The sequence below is a fragment of the Alexandromys fortis genome, unplaced genomic scaffold (genome assembly GCF_014885135.2).
Source record: "Alexandromys fortis isolate MF-2015 unplaced genomic scaffold, M_Fortis_MF-2015_v1.1 scaffold_157, whole genome shotgun sequence".
In the NCBI taxonomy this organism is placed as follows: Eukaryota; Metazoa; Chordata; class Mammalia; order Rodentia; family Cricetidae; genus Alexandromys; species Alexandromys fortis.
Window position 1 is genome coordinate 2065096 of NW_026068041.1, and position 21224 is coordinate 2086319.

Genomic DNA, 21224 nt, shown 5'->3' on the forward strand with positions numbered 1-21224 from the left:
TCCCCCACATCTCTCCATCACTTTCCTTTGTTTTCTGTCTCCGTTCTCACTAGCCTTTCTTCAACCCCCCCCTTCTCTGTCCACCCCTGGCCCTCTCCCACCCCTAGACTGTGGCCTCCAGGGCCCCTCCAGCCGCATTGTGGGCGGTTCCGTGTCCTCTGAGGGTGAGTGGCCATGGCAGGCCAGCCTCCAGATTCGGGGTCGACACATCTGTGGGGGTGCTCTCATCGCTGACCGCTGGGTCTTAACGGCAGCCCACTGTTTCCAGGAGGACAGGTGAAGGGACAACACAGGGCCTGGAGGTGGGGGGAGGGAAGGTCATGGGAGGTGCAGTGTGTGCAAACTGTATGCAGACAGAGGAAAGGGTAGAGAAGAGCCCCTGACTGGCTGCCATGACAGGTGGGGTGTGTTGCTAGGCTCGTTGTTCAAGCTTCCTGTGTTCTCCTCTGACTTTAAGTCGATGCCACAATTATCTACTCATTCTAGTGACCCAACAACTGTGCTCCTCCTACGTGCCAGGGGCTGCGCTGGACATTAGGGAGGTCGTAAAGGAGACAACCGCCCAAGCTGGTCACAAGCCATAGCCCCTACCATAATTTAAACTGTGACGGGGTGCTGGGTGGGACCAGGGAAGTTCTTGGGGACATCTCACTGGCCCCCAAACCTTTTTCCCTGGTGAGCTGAACCCCTTCCAGTCCTAACCAGATTTGAGCCCCAAACCCCTCAGGTCCCTAGAACAGAAGCCAACTCTCTTGTTCCTCCATTGGCTTCTGGGGGGCTGTTTGTCTTCCCCAGGCACACTCTGCCCCGTCCACCTGCTCTTCTTACCTCTCTGCTAATTTCTTCACAAGTCATGCCCCTGACCTCCCTCACCCGCTTCCAGTCTGCAAAGTGGGCTACAAACAGGGAAACACCAGCCCAGGCTGGCACTGGGCTCTTCTTATGTGTCTCATTAGAGTCTCCTAAGAATATGGAAGTAGAGAATTGTCCCATTTTGCAGATGGTAGGGCTGAGGCCTAGAGAAGGTCAGACTTCGCTAGGGAGAGATGAGGCTGGGGGTGAAGCCCATGGGAGAACCCAGGCCTGTATTCAGTCAGCACTGTACACCAGCCAGGGGTTTGAGAGGAGGAAGACAGAGGGAGATAGGATCCCCAACTCCAGGGGGAAAACTGGCTGCTGCCAACTGGGTCTCTGGACAGGAGACAAAGCAGCTGGGCTATGATGCCTTCCCCTGCCTCCCACCCAGCATGGCCTCCCCGAGGCTATGGACAGTGTTCCTGGGTAAGATGCGGCAGAACTCACGCTGGCCAGGCGAGGTGTCCTTCAAGGTGAGCCGCCTGTTCCTGCACCCGTATCATGAGGAGGACAGCCATGACTACGATGTGGCCCTGCTGCAGCTGGACCACCCTGTGGTGTACTCAGCCACCGTGCGCCCCGTCTGCCTGCCTGCACGCTCTCACTTCTTCGAGCCAGGCCAGCACTGCTGGATCACGGGCTGGGGAGCCCTGCGAGAGGGCGGTGAGCAGGGGCAGGCAGCGGGATCTGGGATGTCAGATGCAGGCTTGGGGGGAGGGCTGTCAGGGTCCCATCTCCAGGCCCTCCAACGTTGGGATCAATGGAACTGGATTTTATAAGATAGAATCTGTAATATGGCCCATGGGCCTCTCCTTTGCCTTGGAAGGTACTGAAGAACTTAAGTAGGAGGCATAGCGGATAGGCAGGGATGCCCCAACTTGGCTGTATGAACCTTGGGGTGGAGGGTGGGGGTCTTAATTACTACAGACTGGATTGAAGGGAAAATGTCATATAGGCCACTCAGTCTTGGGAGGTGGGCGGGCATTATGGCCCCATTTTCTTGATAAGAAAACTGAGGCTGGGTTCTTAGTTACTGAAAGCCACCCAGTCAAGGGATCTGAAACAGGGACTCGAACCTAGGACTGTCTTCTCTCTAGGGCCCAGAGTTTTCTGCTTCTGCTGCTAGAAAGGGTCTTCTCCCCTCCTGGCCTTAATGGACAGGAGTTGCCATGTTTAGAGGCTCCCCCCGCCCCATTCTGCAAACACAGGCTTGGCAGGCTAACTGCAGAGTCGACTGCAACCTTGGCTGCTGGTGATTTACCACCCGGAAGGAGGGGCAGGTGTGATGTGGTGCTGGGGATTGAACAAGGGCCTCCCGTGTGCCAAGACAGCCGCTCCACCACCCAGCTGCACCCCGGCCTCTGCAGAGATAGCTTAAAGAGGGGGACGCTGAAGCTCAGAGAGGGGATTGGCTAAGATGACAGAGACGAAGCAAGGGGTCCTCGCTTGGCTGCTCACCCATGAGCACCTACTATGTGTCGAGTGTTGAGGCAGACACGGGGCATGAAGACGAGAACACTCTTATGGTGTGAGCTACCAAAGACAGGAACAGGAAATAGCCTGGAGGACGCACCTGCCCGGCACGGCCGGGAAGGCATCAGGAAGAGGGGTCTACACTGAGCCTGGACAGACTGAGCAACCAGGTGTTGGTGGTGTCAGTGAGAAAGGCCTGAGGATGTTAGCAGTTCCCAGCTGGAGGGGAGGCAGGTGTGGCTACCGGAGGGCCTTGGAGCAGGTGTGCCTTGAAGGCCACCACAGGATTCAGGAGGCAAAACCCCAGCGTCTGGCCCAGCCGTGGACTGGTGGACAAGATCTCCCATAGTTCTCCTGGACAAGATCTGGACTGGACAGCAAGGGCCACTAAGGAGTTGAGTCCAAATGAGAGGCTCGTACATATATTTGATAGCATCCCCCTGGGGCTACAATAGAACAGAGGGAGTCTGCCCGAGCCTGGATGCCCTTGCGAGGAAGGAAGAAGGGGACATGTTCTAACAGGCTTTTCAGGGGGCAGAGGTGAGGGCTCGGTCATCACAAGCCATGCAGAGGAGCCAGCAGTGACAGGGCAGAGCGGGGAGGGCTCCTGCGAGGTCAGGACGGCTGCAGCGGGAGCAGATTCCCAGCCCCTTTCATATGCTGCCACCCTCCCTGCAGGTCCCAGTAGCAGCACCCTGCAGAAGGTGGACGTGCAGCTGGTCCCTCAAGACTTGTGCAGTGAAGCCTATCGCTACCAGGTGACCCCGCGCATGCTCTGTGCTGGCTACCGCAAGGGCAAGAAGGATGCCTGCCAGGTAATGACCTGCAGGTTCTGGGCCATGGGGAAGATGGCTGTACCCACTTTACAGACGAGGAGCCTGAGGCAGACCCTTGGGGTGGAAGGTCTTTGGCTCTGCTCCTTGATGTCCTGAGACCTTGGGCCTGGGTCATACAGGGAAGGACTGAAGGGGGTGGGCCTCCCCTGAGGCAGTCATGTCTCTCCACTCCTCTTACAGGGCGACTCTGGGGGCCCACTGGTGTGCAGGGAGCCCAGTGGCCGCTGGTTCCTGGCAGGGCTGGTGAGCTGGGGCCTGGGCTGTGGCCGACCCAACTTCTTTGGCGTCTACACCCGTGTCACACGCGTGATCAACTGGATTCAGCAGGTGCTGACCTGAGGAGCTGGTCTACAGAGCTGGACCCGCCTCCAGCCCAAGTTCAGGGTACCCACCCAGCCAGGGCACAAGTATTCTGGGGCGAGTGGCCTGGCTGAGGCCTGTTCCCTCAGGCCTACCCCAATGACAGCACAGAGAAGGCATGCCAGCTGGGGGTCAGGATACCGCCTGAGGTCCAGGGGCCAGCCTCCATTGGCTTCACCTCTAGCCCTTTCTCCTTCTAGCTGTTCCCCCTCTTTCCTCCTTCTACCATTGTTATTGGGTGGGGTCTGGTGTCAGTGATGCTGGCTCCCAGTCTGTAGGAAAGTAAGATTCCTTCCCCACTTGGAGGGAACTGACTGAGAGAGCAGATTCCAGCCTGTGAGGCCCCCGTGTACTGTGGATGGGTGCCTCTATCAAGCAAAAACCCTCAGAGCCCTTGACACTGCCAAGTGGGCCACACTATAAGCCAAACCACGGGGCAGCGCCAGCTGCAGGTGCCTGCTGCAGCTCTGTCTGCTCCGGGGCCCTCCCTGCCATTCACTGGAGGACCTCCATCTGTTCTGAAAATAAAGCACTTGACCAAGCCCAGATGATGCTCTCTGAGTGACCTCACACATCTTATGCCTGTCACCGGAACAGACCTGCTGCTGGATCAACCCTTTGTGACATGTCCAGAGGCCACTGCGGAGAACAGTGGGAGGGGACTCAAAGGCAGGTAAAGGTTTTCTGGAGGAAAGGAAAGGGCCAAGGGTATATAGCTCTAGATATCGGGGCATGCAAGCCATGGAGGTGAGCTGGAAGATTTAGGGCACAGGGGCGCCCCCTGGAGGCAGTAGTGATAAGTGGCACGTGCACAGAGCTCTGGAACTGACAGGCATGAAGGCAAAGGGGTGGGGCCAACCATGAAGCTGCCGGAGACACTGGGGCCTGCTAGGAAGGGAAGGGGCCAGGCAGATAGCGAGGGCCTCTGTCACAAAAGGGTCATATGGTAGCCCTCTCCCAATTCCTAGCCCTAGGGGGTTAAAATAGGGGTCTCACCTATTCTCTATTCAAATTAAAACAGGTGGGGAAGGAGGACCACATCTTTCAAGAAGCCTCTAGCTGGCTCCAGAAGAGCTGGCAGGAAAAGTGGGCTCACCTTTAGGGACTGCACTCCGCAGGGCTGAGGTGATGTTTTCCAAGCTGTGAGCTGACAGGAGGGTGCCCTGGCCCCTGACCTGAGTGTAGGGGCAGTCAGAAGCTGGCGGCCCAGCTTCACAAAGGGAGTAGGATGCGCAGGCAAGAAGGCACGGTGATCCAGCAGAAGTGGAGGGGTGGCCCAGGGCTTAGGCTACTGCAGGGCAGAGCAGGGAGCCTCAACTCTGACTCCTGGGTACAGGACTTCGTCATACACTTGGGAAAGTGACAACGGCAGAGGGTTCAGGAAAAGTGGGTCTACCACACCTGAGAGTTTAAGCCCTGTCCCCAAAAGTGGCCCAGAGAAAGAGGGAGGCAGCCAGGCCAGCCTGTTTGTTCAGGTTTATTTCAGGGTGAGTGGGACACAGCTGACTGATGTGTGCCCATCCCATGGGGGCAAGACATGGAGGGGCAGCTCAGCCCCTTTCACACCTGTCCCCTCCCCCACCACAAGTTCCTAGGCAGCCTCAAAGACCCAGTGCGCTCTGCTGCCAAAGGCATGGTGGCACGGGGGAGGGGCAGCCAAGGTGATGCCAAGTCTGTAGCTTCCTTCCTGCTTGGCTAAGTCCTCGCACTGTCCCCCACCAGTATCTGAAGCCATGATGTCCCACTTGGGGGCTAGGCCAGAGTCCCTCCCCCCAGAAGGTAATGACTGCAGCCCCAGACACTTAGGGCTTAGGAACCCCATTCTTCCCCGGTCCTCACAACACCCCTGTGAGGTAGGTGGGAGGGGGAGGGGTGCCATGGAGGCTGCAGGAGGTGCTACGACTGGGCTGGGAGAGAGTGTATCTGCCATGCAGCAAGGGGACCCAGGCGAGGGGACAAAAGGACCTGGGAGATATGGGTGGGCAGTGCCACACTTTGGCCATGGGCAGGTGACTCTGCCTGGAGACCCCAGGGCCCACCTCAAGCCTTCCAAGGTCCCAGAGGGCCCCAGGCCTGGGCCGGAAGGCAGGATTGGGTCCCAGCCCAGCAGATGCAGGCAGCAGTGACAAGGGAGAGGGCAAGTCTTCCTCCTCGGGCCGGGGGCCCACCCCGTGGTACAAAAATAAAGGATTTCAGATCGGAACCCCAAGTCCCTGGAGGTGATCTGGGGGCTCACATCCGGGTGCCTCTGGCTTGTAATAGCTAGAAAATAAGAGAGGAGAGGGAGAGAAGGAAGAGGAGAGGGGGTCAGAAAATCAGGGTGGGGGGTGAGGACAGGGTGATGCCAGGACAGGAAAGTTGAGGAGAGTGGGGGAGGGAGGGAGAGAGGGAGAGAGAAAGGCATGTGAGTCCCAGGCTGGCTCTAGAGGAGGGGTGGGGCTGAGGCCCAAAGGAGGCGGAGTCAGGACCGAGGAGGGGAGAAACTGCCAGTCTTGGGCTGGTGGTGGCAGCCTGGTGAGGGGACAGGGATAGGAGGGGCAGATCACTGCTTTCCCAGGCAAAAGGGGGCCACCAGAAGCAGCTGTTCGCCCCATCTTAGAATCCAACTGTGGCCCAAAGAGAGGCAGTGACTTGCCCAAGGTCACACAGGGAGATCAGCTTGACTGGGGGCTATGGTCACCCAGTTAGAGATCAGGTCTTTTCTTGCCACGCTCCAATCCTTGGCAGGCTCTTGCCAGCTCATCAGTCAAGGGACACCACATGTGGCCTGGCCACCCACTCCACAGAACTAGGGGACACAGTACCCACATGCAGTGTTGCACGAGCTTCTAGACATGCGTGATGGGGCAGAGACGCATGGCTAGTCCTCCCCTCCCCTGGCCTGGCTCCAGTGCTGACTGACTATAGGCAGGCAGGTACAAGAGTCTCCACCTCTGGACTTTTTCAGCTCTCAGGGCCTCACCCCAAGCCCAGATAAGTTGAGAGACTTTGGTGGGTGGAGAGAATCAGCCAAAAGCTCGGCTCAAGTCCAAGGACAAGATATGAGCACCCTCCTTGCTTCCGCCCCTCCCTCCAGCTCTGCCAGGCTACAAACCAGGGGCGGCAGCTCTGGGGGCGGGCGCGGGGCCGAGGAGCTCTCACAGCAAGCTCAGGCTTGGGTCTGGGAGGGTGCGGACAGGGACCTGCAAGGAGGAAACGTGAGGAGGCAAGCGGGAAGAGTGGGGCCTGTGGCCAAGGCCAGCCTCAGAGGTGCCCTGCTGGGTTGGAGGACATAGAGCAGATGCGGCTACGCCCCTCCTCCCCAGGCCAGGAGGCAGAAGGGGCCGAAAGGGGCACAGGAGGCGGCAGGCAGGATGCTTGGGGATGCAGGGCCAGGGGGCCCGGGGAGAGGGCACGGGAGACTGGGACTAGGGCAGCCCCAGGGTGGAGACGGGAGCAGGCGGAGAGGAAACCTGGGCAGGGGCAGAGAGGGAAGAGGCAGGGTGCAGATGAGATCCAGGAGGAAGAGGAGGTGGATGAAGATGAAGCAGGACCTCCAGCAGGAAGCGGAGGAGGAGGAGGCGGTGGTGGGAGGGAGAAAAGGTTAGCGGGATCCTGAGATGACAGGGCTGCAAGAGAAAGTGAGAGAGGGATGGTTATGGGCGAGGCGCCAGGCGCTGAGCTAACCCTGGTGGCCCGCCCCCGCAGTTCCCGGCGGCAGCTGCTCCAGCAGGGAGAGGGCGGGAGGCCCGGGCTGTCATTAGCAATCGTCCTCTTGGGGGCGGGCTGCACCTTTCTCCTGGGCATCCGCCTCCACCTGCACCTGGGCCACCTCCACCTCCTCCACCTCCTGCCGCCGCTGCTCCTCCAGCTGCTCGTCCGTGCTCTGCGCACCCGCCACCGATCAGGGAAGAGAGAGTGGAGACACTGACGAGGGGGCGAGGCTGCGGGCGGCTGTCCGCAGGGACCCCCGACCTCAGGACAGAGGGGCAGGTGGGATGAAAGGGACCTCAGAGAGAAGAGGGCTTCAGCCAAAGCAGCTGGTGCGTCTTCCCTAGCCCAGAAGGGATGCTCAGAGATCAGCCAGGCTGCTGTTACAGAGCCCAGCTATGGGGAGGGCTGGAAGAGGAGCCACTGGGCTCCTGGGAAGGCCTTACTTTGGGAGGATGGATCCAGAGCAGGAAGCCAAGGTTGTCCCAGGGCAGTCACCAGCCAGATCTAGATGCCAGCAACAGTATCTGGCAGCCTGGGCCAGGTTGGTGACACAGGGAGACAGAGCAGTAGGGCATCCTGCACTCTTAGAGGAAGGAGCCAGCCACTGGCATTGGGGGGAGGGGAGGGGCGGTAAGGGTTCACAGCAGGGCTGGGTGGTAACACACAGGAAGCCAGAGTTCCTAAGACTCCTGCACATGGGCACAGCGTCCACCTTCCCAACCTGGATCATGCCTATAGTGTGGGCCCTACTGCAGGCCTAAGGGTACTGGACCCTACTCAATTCTGGCCCAAAGGCTGGCTGCCAACTTGGGAGATTGCTGCCTAGGCCAGAGCCCACGGGGCTCCTGACACCAGGCTACCCAAAAGGCCTGGGGAAGGGTAGGACTGTGGGACTTCCCCATCCTGACCTAGGCTGACACTAGACAGTCGCTGGGAAGCTAGGAGTTCCGGTGTGGAATCTCCACAGCGCTTACAAGCCACTTCTCCCTTCACAGAGAATACAGCAAAGACGTGAGAAGAGACAGAGCAGTGCGCCACACCTGGGCCCCTCGCTTAGCGTGCTCTGCCTCGGGCTCCAACACCTTTCCCTGTGGCCTCATGAATAAGAGGCGTCAAGCCCACCGCCCTGTCTGTGCCCTTGTAACTGTGCTTGCTACCTGACTGCTCCCCAGCCTGGGCCAAGGGTGTGAGCTGACTGGACTGTAGTGGCATGGGATGGATGGCGTTGGCTGTGACCATGACCATGAGCGTTATGTGGGTGCAGCAGGAGGGAGGACGGAGCAGCGGAATGGGGGAGAGGTGCTGTCTTCGCACAGGGCAGGGACTCACCTTGGTCTTACGGCTAGACTCGGAACTTAGGCCGTGTGGGGAGCTATGGAGTTCCTTGGATACCACACACAGGAACTCGGCCTGGTCCTCGCTGCCGTAGTTGTAGGAGGAACCGATGTTCACCAGCTGGAGGAAGGGTAGGACGCATTACCCTCCTTGCCAGCAGAGGGCAAGAGAGATAGCCGTCTACTGGAGGACCCAGGCTAGCAAGCAGCAGGCCAGGGGCCCTCCACATCCTCCCTGGGGTCTTACAGATTTGCTCACACCATTTCTAGGTTTTCTGAGACGGGGTCTCAGACTCATTATGCAGCTGAGGCTAACTTGACTTCCTGCCTCAGCCTCTTGAGTGTAGATGTGGCTCTCCTAATAGGGCACTGGTGCCGATGGAGTCCTACCCAAAGCTAGAACCTTTCCTGACGGCTCTTCTCAGCTTCACAAAGGCCTTGGGAAGGGGATACCATGAGCTCACATCCCAGGATGCAGAGGCTGGGAGAGGAGCTGGCTTGCTCAAGGAGGGCAGAGCTGGAAGAGAGGGGGCCCTCCAGTCCTAGTCCTAGCTGGCTGGTTGGTCTTCCTCACAGTGGCTATCCTGGAATCCTAGTCCTCCGCTCCAGCCTCCCTGTGGGAAGAGGCTGGTGGGCTAGGTGCGTAGGGAACTAGCTCATCTCTTCTCTTGTTCTCAGGGCAGACTGAACCTTGAGTTCATGGAGGGGGAGGCTCTGTGGCTCTAGAAACCCAAGAGGCGGAGTATGGCCATGTGGCTGATAACAGGAGACTCCTGTGGTAAGCCATATATGGCCCGGAGGCACGTACCTTGGGAAGCTACCACCTGGGGCTTCCAGGAAAGGGAATCACTGTGCATGCCTGTCATGAGCCCTGGAGGTCAGGCTCAGGGTACTGCAAGGATTCCATTCAACTCTGTGGTTCTGGTCTCCCATACCTGGGCTGCCCCTAAGGACCAGAGACCGGCTGCTGTGCAGATGCCCAGTGACAAGTGTCCCTTGCCTCCTTCTCAGTCCGTCTGTGCCCAGCAGGCACTTTTCTAGTCTTGCTTAGTTCCATTCAAGAAGACTCTGGGTTTGGGCAGGGGGAGGGACTGGAGACTGAGACTGCAGGAAGGACAAAGCTTAGGGTGTTCCCTGTACCCAACCCACCTGCTCGAAGCGCCAGCCGTCAGACATGGTGGAAACCATCTGCGTGAGCTCCTCCTCCTGGCACTGCAGCACACGGTACACGTGCTTGGGTGGCACCTGTGGGTAAAAGGGTCACATGGAGGGCACCTCTAAGGGCACCAGGCACCAGCTGCTTCTTCCCACATTGTATAATTCTAAGTGGAGGGCAGGAAAGTTAGACCAGGGAGGAGGGAGCCATGGTCTGAATATCTACCATGTGCCGGATGCTTCCCTTGCAGGACTCCTCCTTCTGAGACCCTCCGGCATTTTGGAATTTTATACTGAGGCTCTCAGAGAGGTTCAGTTACTTGCCCAGGGTCACCAGCTCAAGGGTGGGGGAGCCATGTGTGGAATATGGGCGATACAAGAAGGAAGCTGGGAAGGATTTGAGGGGACTGGGTTACCAGCCAAGTCAGGCCCTCACCTCTTTAGCCCCTGTGGTTGGGAGGTGATGTCTCATCCTGTCCCCCAGAGGCCTGGGGTCTGAACTCTGAAATGCCATCCCCAACAGCTTATGGGTACCTACAGGGGACTGCCTGACTCCATGAGGTAGACTCATCCTGTATGGCCTTGGGTGGGGTTGGGTGGGTGATTGTACTGCTGCTGGCATCCGCTGTGAACAAGGGTAGCTAGGTAACTTTGAGCATCTCTACTTTCCACGGAAGAAAACAAAGAAGGGCATGGTAACCCTGGTCACACACAGCAATAGCCAAGTCAGGGGCAGAACCCTAGCAGTATATATCCAGGATGGGGCTTGCCAAACAGCCTGGAAGGCCTCCCCCTGCCCTTCACCATCCCCTCCTTTCCCTTCACGGGTCCTGGTTCCTCTCTCCAAACCTGGGTTACTGTGTAGTCTTTCTCCTCCATCCTGTCTTTGATGATTCGGATCAGGGGGCCGATGTTGTAGAACTCAGCTTCCTCCAGGACCCCTGGAACACAGAGCAGCTGGTCACCTCTACTGTCTCCAAGCCCCATTCTCCTTGCCCCCAGACCCACTTCCTGCTCTGGTCACATGACAGGGTCTAGGAGTTCAGGGGTCAGAGGGAACATTTTGGATGGAGGGATTTGCTCCATGGGCAGACTGCTGACTAGCATATACAAATCCCAGGTTTAATCCCCAGCACTGCACAAACCATGAGTGGTGGTGAACACGTGTAATCCTAGCACTTGGGAGGAAGAGGCACGAGGATGAGAAGTTCACAGATACCCTTTGTTACTTAACATGTGTGAGCCAGCCTGGGCTATATGAGACCTGGTTCAATACAACAGAAGGGAGCATTTTTCCCCCCTTGGTCCCCACATAAGAGGCTGAGATGCTGCTCTTCAGCCAGCCCTGTCTCCTGTGCTGCAGTGAGCATGTGATCCAGGACTACCTGGTGACCCTGAACGTTTTGGGCATCAAGAGAGAAGGCTCGCTGGGACTGTGTCCTAGAATACTACAGCGAGGGCCTAGGCCACCCACTGTGTGTCCTCATTCATCAAACGCACGTGAAGTACCAGGCCTGTTGTGTTATGATACTTGTCAGAACTAGAAGTGAATACTTTCATTATGTCCACTGAACAACCGGGGAAACTGAGGCTGAGAGAAAAGCAGCTTTCCAAGGTCACAGGGCCTGTAAGCCGCAAAGCCAAGGCAAGCTCCACTTTCAGAGCCCTGAACCCCTCGCTAGAAGTAAACTTTTGGGCACTCCCAGCTACCACTCGTAACTGCTGATAAAGCTCTTGTGGATGGATTCATGAGAGGTCCTGGGACGTGAGGGACGTGAGGGACGTGAGGGACGTGAGGGACGCACTGTCTGTGTTGTAGACCGATCTTCAAGATTAAGTCAGTCATCCCTCCTCCCACTCAGTGAAGTGCAAAGAGCTCTCAGGAGTCTGGACTACAGGAAGTCCCTGCAAGACGTAGGCTGCTGGGCTCTCTGGGGACAGGGACCATCACAGACTGTTATATCCTCTCAATCCTGAACCTCTGAAACCAAACTGCCACGGGATGGCGGGACTCTGGTTGGGAGGTGAGGGGTCCTGATGAAGGAAATGAGTGCTCTCTGAAGGGTGGCTGACGCCCAATGAATCCCTCTGCCTGCGTAGAGCACACAGTGGGCAGCTGGCAGCAGGGGAAAGGGTCAGGCCTCTAGGCTAACACACGGACCCTGAATCCCAGCCTATCAAGTGGGAGGGGTCAGCGGCTGTTGTCATAGCCCCCGAGCCTCTGGGACTTCCTTACAGCAGCTGGAACTGGACCAGGGGTCATTCTGATCTCTATTGGTGCTCAGCCCATACCTGCCCGAAGGGACGGTCAGCAAGGACCACTGCCTGAGTGACAGAAATCTCCCAGGCCTTGGCTGAGAGAAACCGCGATAGGCATCCAACCCTAAGCTGTGTGCCCCAGGCTGAGACAGTCTCGTCTACCTTCCCACTGCCTAGTGTGGTAGGTGCAACTGCCTCTAGACTCTGTAGACACAGAGAGGTTAACTAACATTTCCACTGCCACACAGCAAGCTCCCTCCTGAAATCCATCTCTGCAGATCTCCCCCATGTGAAGTTGTGAGAACAGCAGAGCCTTGACCGGCGAGAACCTGTAAACAGGTGTTGGCTGTGACGCAGCTGGAGCGTGAGCCTCCCAGAGGGACCTGTTCCTGAGCCCAGGCCCCACCCACGTGATCTCTTCCTCCTCAGACTGCTAGGCAGCTAGCTGGAGGCTGGGCAGAGCGAGCTACCTACAGTGAGCTGAGTATGATCTTCCTGTCCTTTGGGGGGGATCTTCAAACCACTGTCCCCCGTTGGGGTCAGCCAGAGAACATCACTGCCTAGAGCAAGGGCTGTGTAAAACACCCACAGATTCACAGGGCCCATCTGCAGTACCAACACCACTCTTTCAAATGTGGGTCATGATGCCCGTTTTGTAGGCACTAGTGGAGACCCAGAGAAGACGGACATGTCCAAGCTGGCCTGGCCCGATCCAGAGCGACACTTGAGTGTACAGAGGAGAGCCGGTGTGAGGATGGCTACAGTCCCTGCCGCTGGCCTATTCTCTACACTGCTTCTAAGTCAGTTGGGCCAGGATATGAGCCTCCACAGGCCTGGGAAAGGCAGAAGCCCTACCAGGAACAGCACCCCAACTCCCCCATGAGCCACTGGGCTGCAGAAGCAGCCAGCTTTGAGAACTCCACCCAATGGCTGATGGCAAGATCCTGTTTGGGAGACACAGAATAAGGCAAAGGCAGCCCCAGCTCTTCTCCCATCCAGCCTGGAACATCACAGGCCACACCAGGCCTTCCTGAAGGCTTGGGAGCAAGGTCATTCCCAAAGTCAGCAGAAGCCTTGGGGCCTCACTGGCTTCCTGGCTCCTCTTCCATTTCCACATCACTTCCCCAACTACACTCAGTGACAGCTTGGGTCTGTCAGATTGGCAGAGACCTGGAGAATGGGACCCCCTTTCAGGACAGGCAGAAAATAATGGGGGAAAGTAGATGCCACCCTGATTTCAAGAATGGTTTTACGCGTCCTACCCCCACCCCCGTCCCACCGAAGGCTCTGCCTGGATCCAGAGAGCCCCAGACCAGCACAAGGAACCAACTCACCCTCCTCAGCCATGTCCTTGTCCAGCACCAGTTTGCCATGCCTGAGGAAGTTCAGTATGGGCCCGAAGTAGGTGGGGTCTCGGTCAATGAGGTAGGCCCCCGTCTCATCCTGTGGAGATGACCATAGGAAGTGAGAGGGGTGTAAGCTGCCCCAAGCCCAGTCCCACACATAAGCTCAACTCACCAAAGGCTGGGGAAAGGAACTGCAGGGAGAGAGGAAGGGGGATGGGATGGAAGAGCAAGGCGCTGGGTTCCAACCTTGCCTCTGTCTTTTCTAGGCTGTGTGACCTTGAGTCGATCATTTGGGCTCTTGAGGCATCTCTTCTCTCCCCCATAATCAGGGGCTAAAGTGTGAGTGTAGAGTGTGACCTTTCTTCTGAGTAAGCCCTAGCTCAGCACAGCACTCGGTGAATTTCCCTCTTGGGAAAGTTTTCTTCTTGGAGACTGTCCCCCTTTGCTAACCCCACTATCCACCAGATGTTTGCAAGTTTCCCAAGAAGCTGCTCTCTGATTGGACACTTGCAGCCCGTAGGGAGGCAGGGCTGGCATCAGTATGATCAAGAAGCAGGGGACTCACCCAAGGACACAGTGTGAGAGGGCCACAGAATGGGGGTCAGGGGACTTTCACAAGCCAACTCCGGAGGCCTTGTACACGAGGAGGCCAAAGTCAGAGCAGGGAAGTCCGTCCTACTCCCACTCCCCCCAGGTCATTCGGGGAGTTGGCATGAGAGCAAGGTGAGCCCACAAGTGGTATCTGGTAGGCCAGGGCTCTTCCCCACATTAAGCCCAGCTCCAAGACACCCTAGGCCTCCTCCACCCAGCTCCCTGCACCCTTCAGCTACCCACACCCCAAGAATGGGGGTAAGCAGCCGCATCAACTCCTAACGCTGGAGTCTGCCAGGGCAGCGCGGCAGGCCAGGCTTGTCGGTCCCCCGCACCGCCCCACAGCAAGGGAGCGTCCCGAATCCAGGACAGCGCTCCAGGGCTCCAAATGGCCGTGGCCTATGCTGTCCCGTTGCCACGGCAATAGGCACAGCTTTCCCTCTTGGCTCCGCTTTCTCCCCGTCCTTCTGCCCGGGCTCCCCGCCTCAGGATCCTATGAAAGCTACATCGCCCAGGCCAAGGGCGAGGGACAAGCAGGCCGGATAGTCCCGGAGCGCAGAACCCAGACGCCACTCTCGGCGGGCTCACCCGGTCCGACTGCAGCTCTTCGCCTTGGCACAGGCGGCTGAGGAAGGACTTCTGCTCCCGGCACAGCGTCTGGCGGGTGGTCAGGAACACTGTGCCCCCCACGTTCAGCCGCACCCACTTGCCCCAGCCGCCCCCGGCGCGGCTGCCCGCCCCCGCCGGTGGCGCTGCCTCCCCGGCCTCCATCCTCATCGCCAGCCGCGGTGTCTGCAGCCTCCCCACCGCTGGCTGCGGGCGGGTACCAGGCGCGGGGAATGCCGGGAGCTGTAGTCTGGAGCCAGGACTGGGATGCGCTGCGCCTGTTCTGGTGAGGCTCGGACAACAGATCCCGCCCCACATTACCTTTCTTGGCGCCTGGACACTTGGACTCTCCCTTTGGTCAGACTGCTTGGTTTGCAGAAAGCTAGGACCCTGGGGAAAGAGTGAAATCGGCTACTCCCCACGTTCGTTCTTTGTGCGTGGGCCCCAGCTCATGAATGCCTGACCTGAGAAGAACTTTCTGCCTCCAGAGATTCCTATATTTACCTATACCTACATTTTAGTAGATGTGGGTGCATGTGTGTGTGCGCGTGTGCGTATGAGCGTGCATGTGTTTCTAGGGATGGAACCCAGGGTCTCTGACATGCTAAACTACACCAGCAATACTTCTTTTGGTTCCATATGTGGACCACAGGGATGACAATGAGTCACTTCTACCTCCTAAATTCTTTGAGGACATGTAGTTGGATTTAGAGCTGTCTGGACATTTCTGTGTGCCAGAAAGCTATGTGAACATATATATTAGTCATTCAAGCTCCCCGCAGCCCTGCCAGGTTGGCACAGCCAAAACAGTGGTACAGATGGGGCTACAGAAGTAAAGGGACAGCGGTGCATTCCCATACTAGAGTCTGTTTCCTCCGCTCTTCCTAGGGCTGTCAAGGATCAACCCAGGCCTCCCACATTAAGCCCAAGCCTCCTCACCCATCTCCCTGTACCACTCAGCTGCCCACATCCCGAGGGCAAGCCGAAGCAGCCGCATCAACTTTCCCAGTTGGAGTCAGCCTGGACAGCAGGGATGAGGGAGATGAGGGGGATATGAAGACAGCCCTGGTTTGTAGGGCTTGTGGGGCTGGTCACAATGATCACTAGTCTGCAGGGATGGAGAGAGGTGAGGGGTGGATCAGGTGGGACCAAGGGCAGAGCTAAGTCAGGAGGGACACTGGCTTCCCCGATGCCACCTGCTGTCGTAAATATGATAGAACTGAAGCTTGGTGGTGAGGCACCTGATTGCCTGCACAGGTCTGTTTGCAAGATGGGGGAAGGGAAGCCGGGTGGTGGTGGTGCATGCCTTTAATCCCAGCACTCCGGAGGCAGAGGTGAGTGGATCTCTGAGTTCGAGGCCATCTTGGTCTACAAGAGCTAGGTCCAGGACAGGCACCAAAAACTACAGAGAAACCCTGTCTCAAAACAAACAAACAAACAAAAAGATGGGGGAGGGGAAGCTGTGGATACCCCCTCCACAGCTGCCTTTCCCAGTCCTTGAGGAGTGTGGGCTGCGCCACAGGACTGAAGAGGCACCAAGGCTCTCAGCAAAGGAGGAAAGGCCTAGGGGTGGGGCTTTGGGTTGCTCACTCTGGCATTGTGATCCAGAGGATTATTGGGATGGGAAGGGGGAAATGGGGGAAGCTGTTGCAGCAACACTATCTCCCGCTGTTTCCCTCTCCTCATTGCTCCCGAGGACGGGTGTCCCTTTCAGGACAACACATCAGGTACCAAAAGTACCAAAACACTGGACATGACTCAGGGAGCGGCCTAGTTTCACTTTCTGTTGCTGTGATACAACATCCTGCCAAAAGCCAGCTCTGAAGGAAAATTGGCTCACAATTCCAGGACACAGCTTTTTGTTGTAGGGAAACCAAGGAGGCACTTCATATCCAAACCACAATCCAGCTGAAGCGACACCCTCACCAATGAGGGTCACAGCCAGAACCAGGTAGCAAGATCCAAGGCTCCTGGACAGCCAACACTTGCTACTGCATTCTGTCCCGTGTCTGTCTGGGTTTCTGTCTGGCCTGTTTCGGGTGGGAAAACAAGGTGTATTAGGAGGGCCTTCACCGGATCCTAAGTGGAGAAAGGCCCTTAGCCCTTCTCCCCAAATGACTCTCGTGCGTCACTGGCTTCGCTGAGCACCTATTGTGTTCCAAGATTGAAAGCTGGAGATGAAGATGTCAGAGCTGGCCCCTGGTGGTCTTCCAGGAGGGATTGCTTGGCTCAGGGAAGGTAGATTTAAGAGGGTTAGATGGAACCCTGAATCCAGGCAGCCTAACTATAATCCTGCATCGTCATTTCTTTGTGGTTTATTTGCTTGGGGTCTTTTGCACGCTTATCTCAACCTCCCTAGGAAGATACTGGGAGACACCAAACATTCCTAAACAAAGTGTCTAAAACACTTTCTGGGATGGTGGCTAAGTCTCAAAAGAGTCTAACCTTAATCCTTAACCTTGCTAGCTGATTTCACTGCCCCCTGCGGGCTCATCTGAAGCTTTTCCTTGGGTCCTGAATTAGCAGGAAAGTGAGGCAGACAAGAGTGGAGGTGAAATGGCGCAGACTCCCAGACAAGGATGCCAACCAGCAGCCCAGCTTTGTAGCTCAGCAGCTGGATGGCCTTGGAAAGGCCCCACGCCCTCTCTCAACCTTATTTCCCACCTGTGAGGAAGCAGTCAGTCAGCATGCAAGGCCTAGAGGCACGAGTTCTCCACGCCACCTATACAGAGGCCAGAGAGTACCGGCTTTTGTGAAGCCAGCCAGCTATTCTGTCAAGAGTGGTGCTTGAGTCAAAGACTGCCTCACTAGCCTGGATGAACTAGCCTACCAACCACTCCCTGCTGAGAAGGGAAGAGAAGGCAGGAAGAGAGGCCACCCCTAAATGCTCCAGGGCAGAGTGGCTGCTATTGCAGGCTAAGCCTCCTGGCCTAAAGGGATCCTTAAGTCACTCTTTGATGGGGACTCAGCACACCCTCTGGGCTCTCGTCTGAGCACACCGTTCGTGGGTGGCCCTGTTTTGAATCTTCTCCTTTGAGCAGTACCTAGCATCGGAGAGGCTTGTGTCATCTCTGCCGGCAGGTCTATGACGAGGCTGTCACTCAACCCTTTCTCCTCACCTCCAAGTACAGAATGTCAGAATATACGATTAGCTTCAAGTCCTTGTTTGGTTCCTCACGTCAATTCCACCCCTGCCTGAGGGGCGGGCTCTGCTGCTTATCCTTGTGTGGGCGCTGCCTGGAAGTCAACACCTGGTTAGGTCACCCGAGGAGACAATGGGACAGAGTGGGTCAGAAAGCACACATCTGGCCGCAGGAACTGCTCCTACTGAGTAGCAGGCTTCATGTTCTTACCTAGGATGTTCTAGAATTTTAGCAGATGCTCACCAAGCCTGTCTCAGGGGTGGGGGTTTGGTTTCAGAGGAAACCCACGGTGGGGCACATCTGTAATCAATCCTCCTACTTGGGAGGTGAGGGCAGGAGGGCTACTGAGACCGCCTCAAAGATAAATGGATGTCTCAAAAAATAAATTAATTAGGTGAATTCTCCACCCTCCCCTTGAGTTCACAGGAAGGGCCCATAACTGTCTTCCACTCAATGGGATGCCTTCTCAACTCACTTGTGTTCTGAAAAGGCAGTCTGAGGCCAGGCACAGTGGCCCATGCCTTTAATCCCCGCACTCAGGAGGCAGAGACAGAAGGTGAGTTCAAGGCCAGCCTGGTCTACGTGGCGAGTTCCAGGAGGAAGAGGTGCCTGCTCACATTTTGCAGAGACATACCTGGTGATATTGTAGCCGCTGGGCACCGGGGGACCACCTGGGCCTGGGCCTGGGCCTGGGTCTGGGAGCTGCTCCCTTCAGTCAGCAGGGGGCGCTCGTCAGACTCCTCTGTAGCCTGCCCTATTCCTTGGTTCCCTGGTGTGGTTGGGTTTTCAAAAGCTTGGCTCCTAGAACGAGGCTGCCTTGGGGCTTGTTATCAGTCTATTCCCAAAGTCACACTGTGTATCCCCCCCCCCCCCGCCGCCGGGCCCCAGCACTGGCCACCCCAGCAAGGTACACGGTGAGTGACCACTTTAATCCCTGTCCAATTGGAAGCTGCAGCTGTCTGCTGTCCTGGAAGGACCCAGAGGGAAGGTCCGGTTCTTTCCTGCTCCCGCCCCCGCCTCCCCTCGCCTCTGCAACTCGTGACACCTACAGAGTCAATTCCTGCTGTCAGCTGAGGATACAAGCAGAAGAAAGGAAGTGAGAGGCTTCCCTACCCCCGGAGCCCTTCTTCTGGGGGGACTTTCTTGTGACCAGAACATATGACTAGCTGGCTAGTTTTTGTTTTGTTTTCTGGTGCTCGTGGTGGGCGTTCTTTGGAGCCCTCACTGCTGGTAATCCTTCACAGTGCAAGGCCCTTCCCGGGCAGTGCCTTCTCTGATTGGTCCTTGGATACTGCTAGAGGAGCAAGGCTATAACAGAGTCTGGGGATTGACCCAATGCCTAGCGCTGGTACAAAGCTCCCCTGGAGAGTCCATCTCGCCATCATGTCCTTAACTAGCCCCAGGAAAACCTGTGGACATTATGCACTCTGCTCAGTACATTTTCTGACTTATACGGTCTGCCTGCTTTTCTGAACCTCACCAAACCCCATCTTTGAGCCTGCTGTACCCAGGACAAAGGGCTCTCTCTGCAGAGGTCTGCAGGAAGCCCCTTCATTCAGAGAGGGAAGGCTCTCAGGTGCCAGGTGCACCAGGCTACAGTGTCAGCCTGTGAAGTCTGTCTGTCCTCTAGCTGCTCTGGGGCTTTGTCTGTCTCTGAGCTGGACTTCCAAGATGAATCCTTAACCACTTCCCTTGGGATAACAGCTTTAGGTGGTCTTTGTACTTTGTTTTCAGAATGTGAGTCCAGTTATCAGCCCCAGTGGAGACAGAATCAGAAAAGCTGATAAACCAAATGATAATAATAATAATAATAATAATACAATAGCCCACAAGACAAAAAAAGATTCTATCTTCAGGTTTAAAGAAATGTCACACAATTACACCCCCCAATTCAAAATGTAAACACTTCATTACCTTTATTTCTCATCTCCCCCTCCTTCCCTTCCTCTGCTTTTTCTCATTTCCTAGCCTTTTTTTTTTCTTTATAAACGGCAGTAAATGGTTTCTCCCTCCTAAACTCAGCAAAGGGCACTCCCCTGTGAACACAGTATGGGATCAGTATAAGATCCAGAGGAAGTGGGAGTGGGGCTAAGACCAAAACACTCCTGGAACCTGTCCACAGACTTCCACCTAATGTCCTTTCTAACTAAAGAAAATACATGCAAAGAAAAAAAAGACAACAAGATTTGCATTCAAACCGCCTTGTACTTGGTTGGTCAGCTCCTTGCTGCTGCCCCTGCCCCCTTCCTGCCCTCACCCCTACTGTGTAACCCAGACTGTCCTCGAACTCAAGATCCTCTTGCCTCAGCCTCTGGATGCTGGAATTTCAGGGCTTTGGCACCACACCCAGCCCCTCAGCTCTCTGCCAGCCTGCAGCAGTTTCTCTGCCTTCTGTTCTCGAAGCGTCTAGATGATCTGCGTAGCATGCCCTCCACTGTGGCTCTGCCCCATCCTCTCTCACAGGGAGGTTTGCCTTGTGTGTTGTCGGTTGGAGCCTCACAGATGGGTGCTAGGTTCTTCTGGTCACCCCATCTTGGAGAGGGGGCGGATGCAGGTTAGCTGTGCAGTCACGGCTCCTTTGGGAATGAATCATCAGTTGAGGAGATGGGGCGGTGGGGGAGACGTGATGATTCCCTTCTCCTCCAGTTAATTTATCTCATCATGAATTCCACTAATCACTGATTGTTCTTGTGTGAAATAATCAATGCTGCTGATGGCCAAGCTCTGAGTTTGTAATCGCATCACTGCTTCTGTGTGCAGTGGTGTCTGTCCATTGAACAGCCTCCCTCTGCTTCCTTAATTAATATCAACACAGACTATTAGAGTCTTTAGTCTATAAGTTAAAATATGTTACTATTGATATGATTTTTATATTCAAGCTGTCAAAGATTTGATTAATGTGAACATCTTTATGGCTTCTCTATCTTTTTTTAAAAAATAATATTTTGGGCAGGAAATGTGTCCCATTGGTAGAGTGTTCTCCCAGCATACATGAAGCCATGTGTTCCATCTCAAGAACAGCATAAACTAGGCATGGTGCATGACTGTAATCCTAGCTTTTCGGAGGTAGAGGTAGGAAGATGAGAAGTTCAAAGTCATACTTAGCTGTATTGAGAGTTTGAGGCCAGCCTGGGATATGTGCGACTCTCTCTGATGAACAACAAAACCCCAAATCTCCATCATCCCACCATTCCCACCATCCCACCATCCCCACCATCCCCACCATCCCCACCATCCCCACCATCCCACCATCCCACCATCCCCACCATCCCCACCATCCCACCATCCCCACCATCCCCACCATCCCCACCATCCCACCATCCCCACCATCCCACCCTCCCCACCCTTCCTAATTTTCCCACTATCACCACCATCCTCATCTTCCTAATTTTCCCACTATCACTATCACCGAACTCTTTAACACTTATTAGCACTGTCTATCTCAGAACTTGGCATCCTTAAGTAACACCCACCCCCATGGTTTTGACCCATCTCCATCACACCGATTTGAAGTGTGTGTCAGTGAAAGGGACGTTTGTTAAGCACATGCAGGGTCCTTAGCTCCATCCTCAA

General features: G+C 56.1%; 2 protein-coding genes across 10 annotated transcripts in view; one reads left to right on the forward strand and one right to left on the reverse strand.

Annotated features, from left to right (window-relative positions):
* Tmprss6 (transmembrane serine protease 6) overlaps window positions 1-4070 on the forward strand; it is a 31086-nt gene extending 27016 nt beyond the window's left edge. For both annotated transcript variants that reach the window (XM_050165537.1, XM_050165538.1), the window contains exons 15-18: window positions 108-276; window positions 1247-1518; window positions 3007-3143; window positions 3345-4070. In XM_050165537.1, coding sequence (XP_050021494.1) covers window positions 108-276; window positions 1247-1518; window positions 3007-3143; window positions 3345-3503 — 737 coding nt within the window. In that variant the 3' untranslated portion in view covers window positions 3504-4070. The remainder of the gene's footprint in view (window positions 1-107; window positions 277-1246; window positions 1519-3006; window positions 3144-3344) is intronic.
* A 915-nt stretch (window positions 4071-4985) lies between these two features.
* Window positions 4986-14721, reverse strand: Kctd17 (potassium channel tetramerization domain containing 17). 8 transcript variants are annotated; one of them, XM_050165546.1, is made up of 9 exons: window positions 14491-14721; window positions 13300-13408; window positions 10556-10647; window positions 9701-9796; window positions 8547-8672; window positions 7296-7389; window positions 7058-7132; window positions 6619-6706; window positions 4986-5786 (listed from the first exon to the last, which is right to left on the reverse strand). In XM_050165546.1, exons 1-9 carry the CDS (start codon window positions 14677-14679, stop codon window positions 5717-5719), a joined length of 939 nt encoding a protein of 312 aa, XP_050021503.1. In that variant the 5' UTR covers window positions 14680-14721; the 3' UTR covers window positions 4986-5716. The 8 variants fall into 8 exon arrangements, 7 of the variants coding, with proteins under 7 accessions (XP_050021503.1, XP_050021499.1, XP_050021501.1 ...); XM_050165542.1 differs by lacking the exon at window positions 7058-7132 and having other exon boundaries at window positions 14491-14719; XR_007595918.1 differs by having other exon boundaries at window positions 5760-5786; window positions 6619-7132; window positions 14491-14715.
* Between the last annotated feature and the right edge of the window lie 6503 nt (window positions 14722-21224).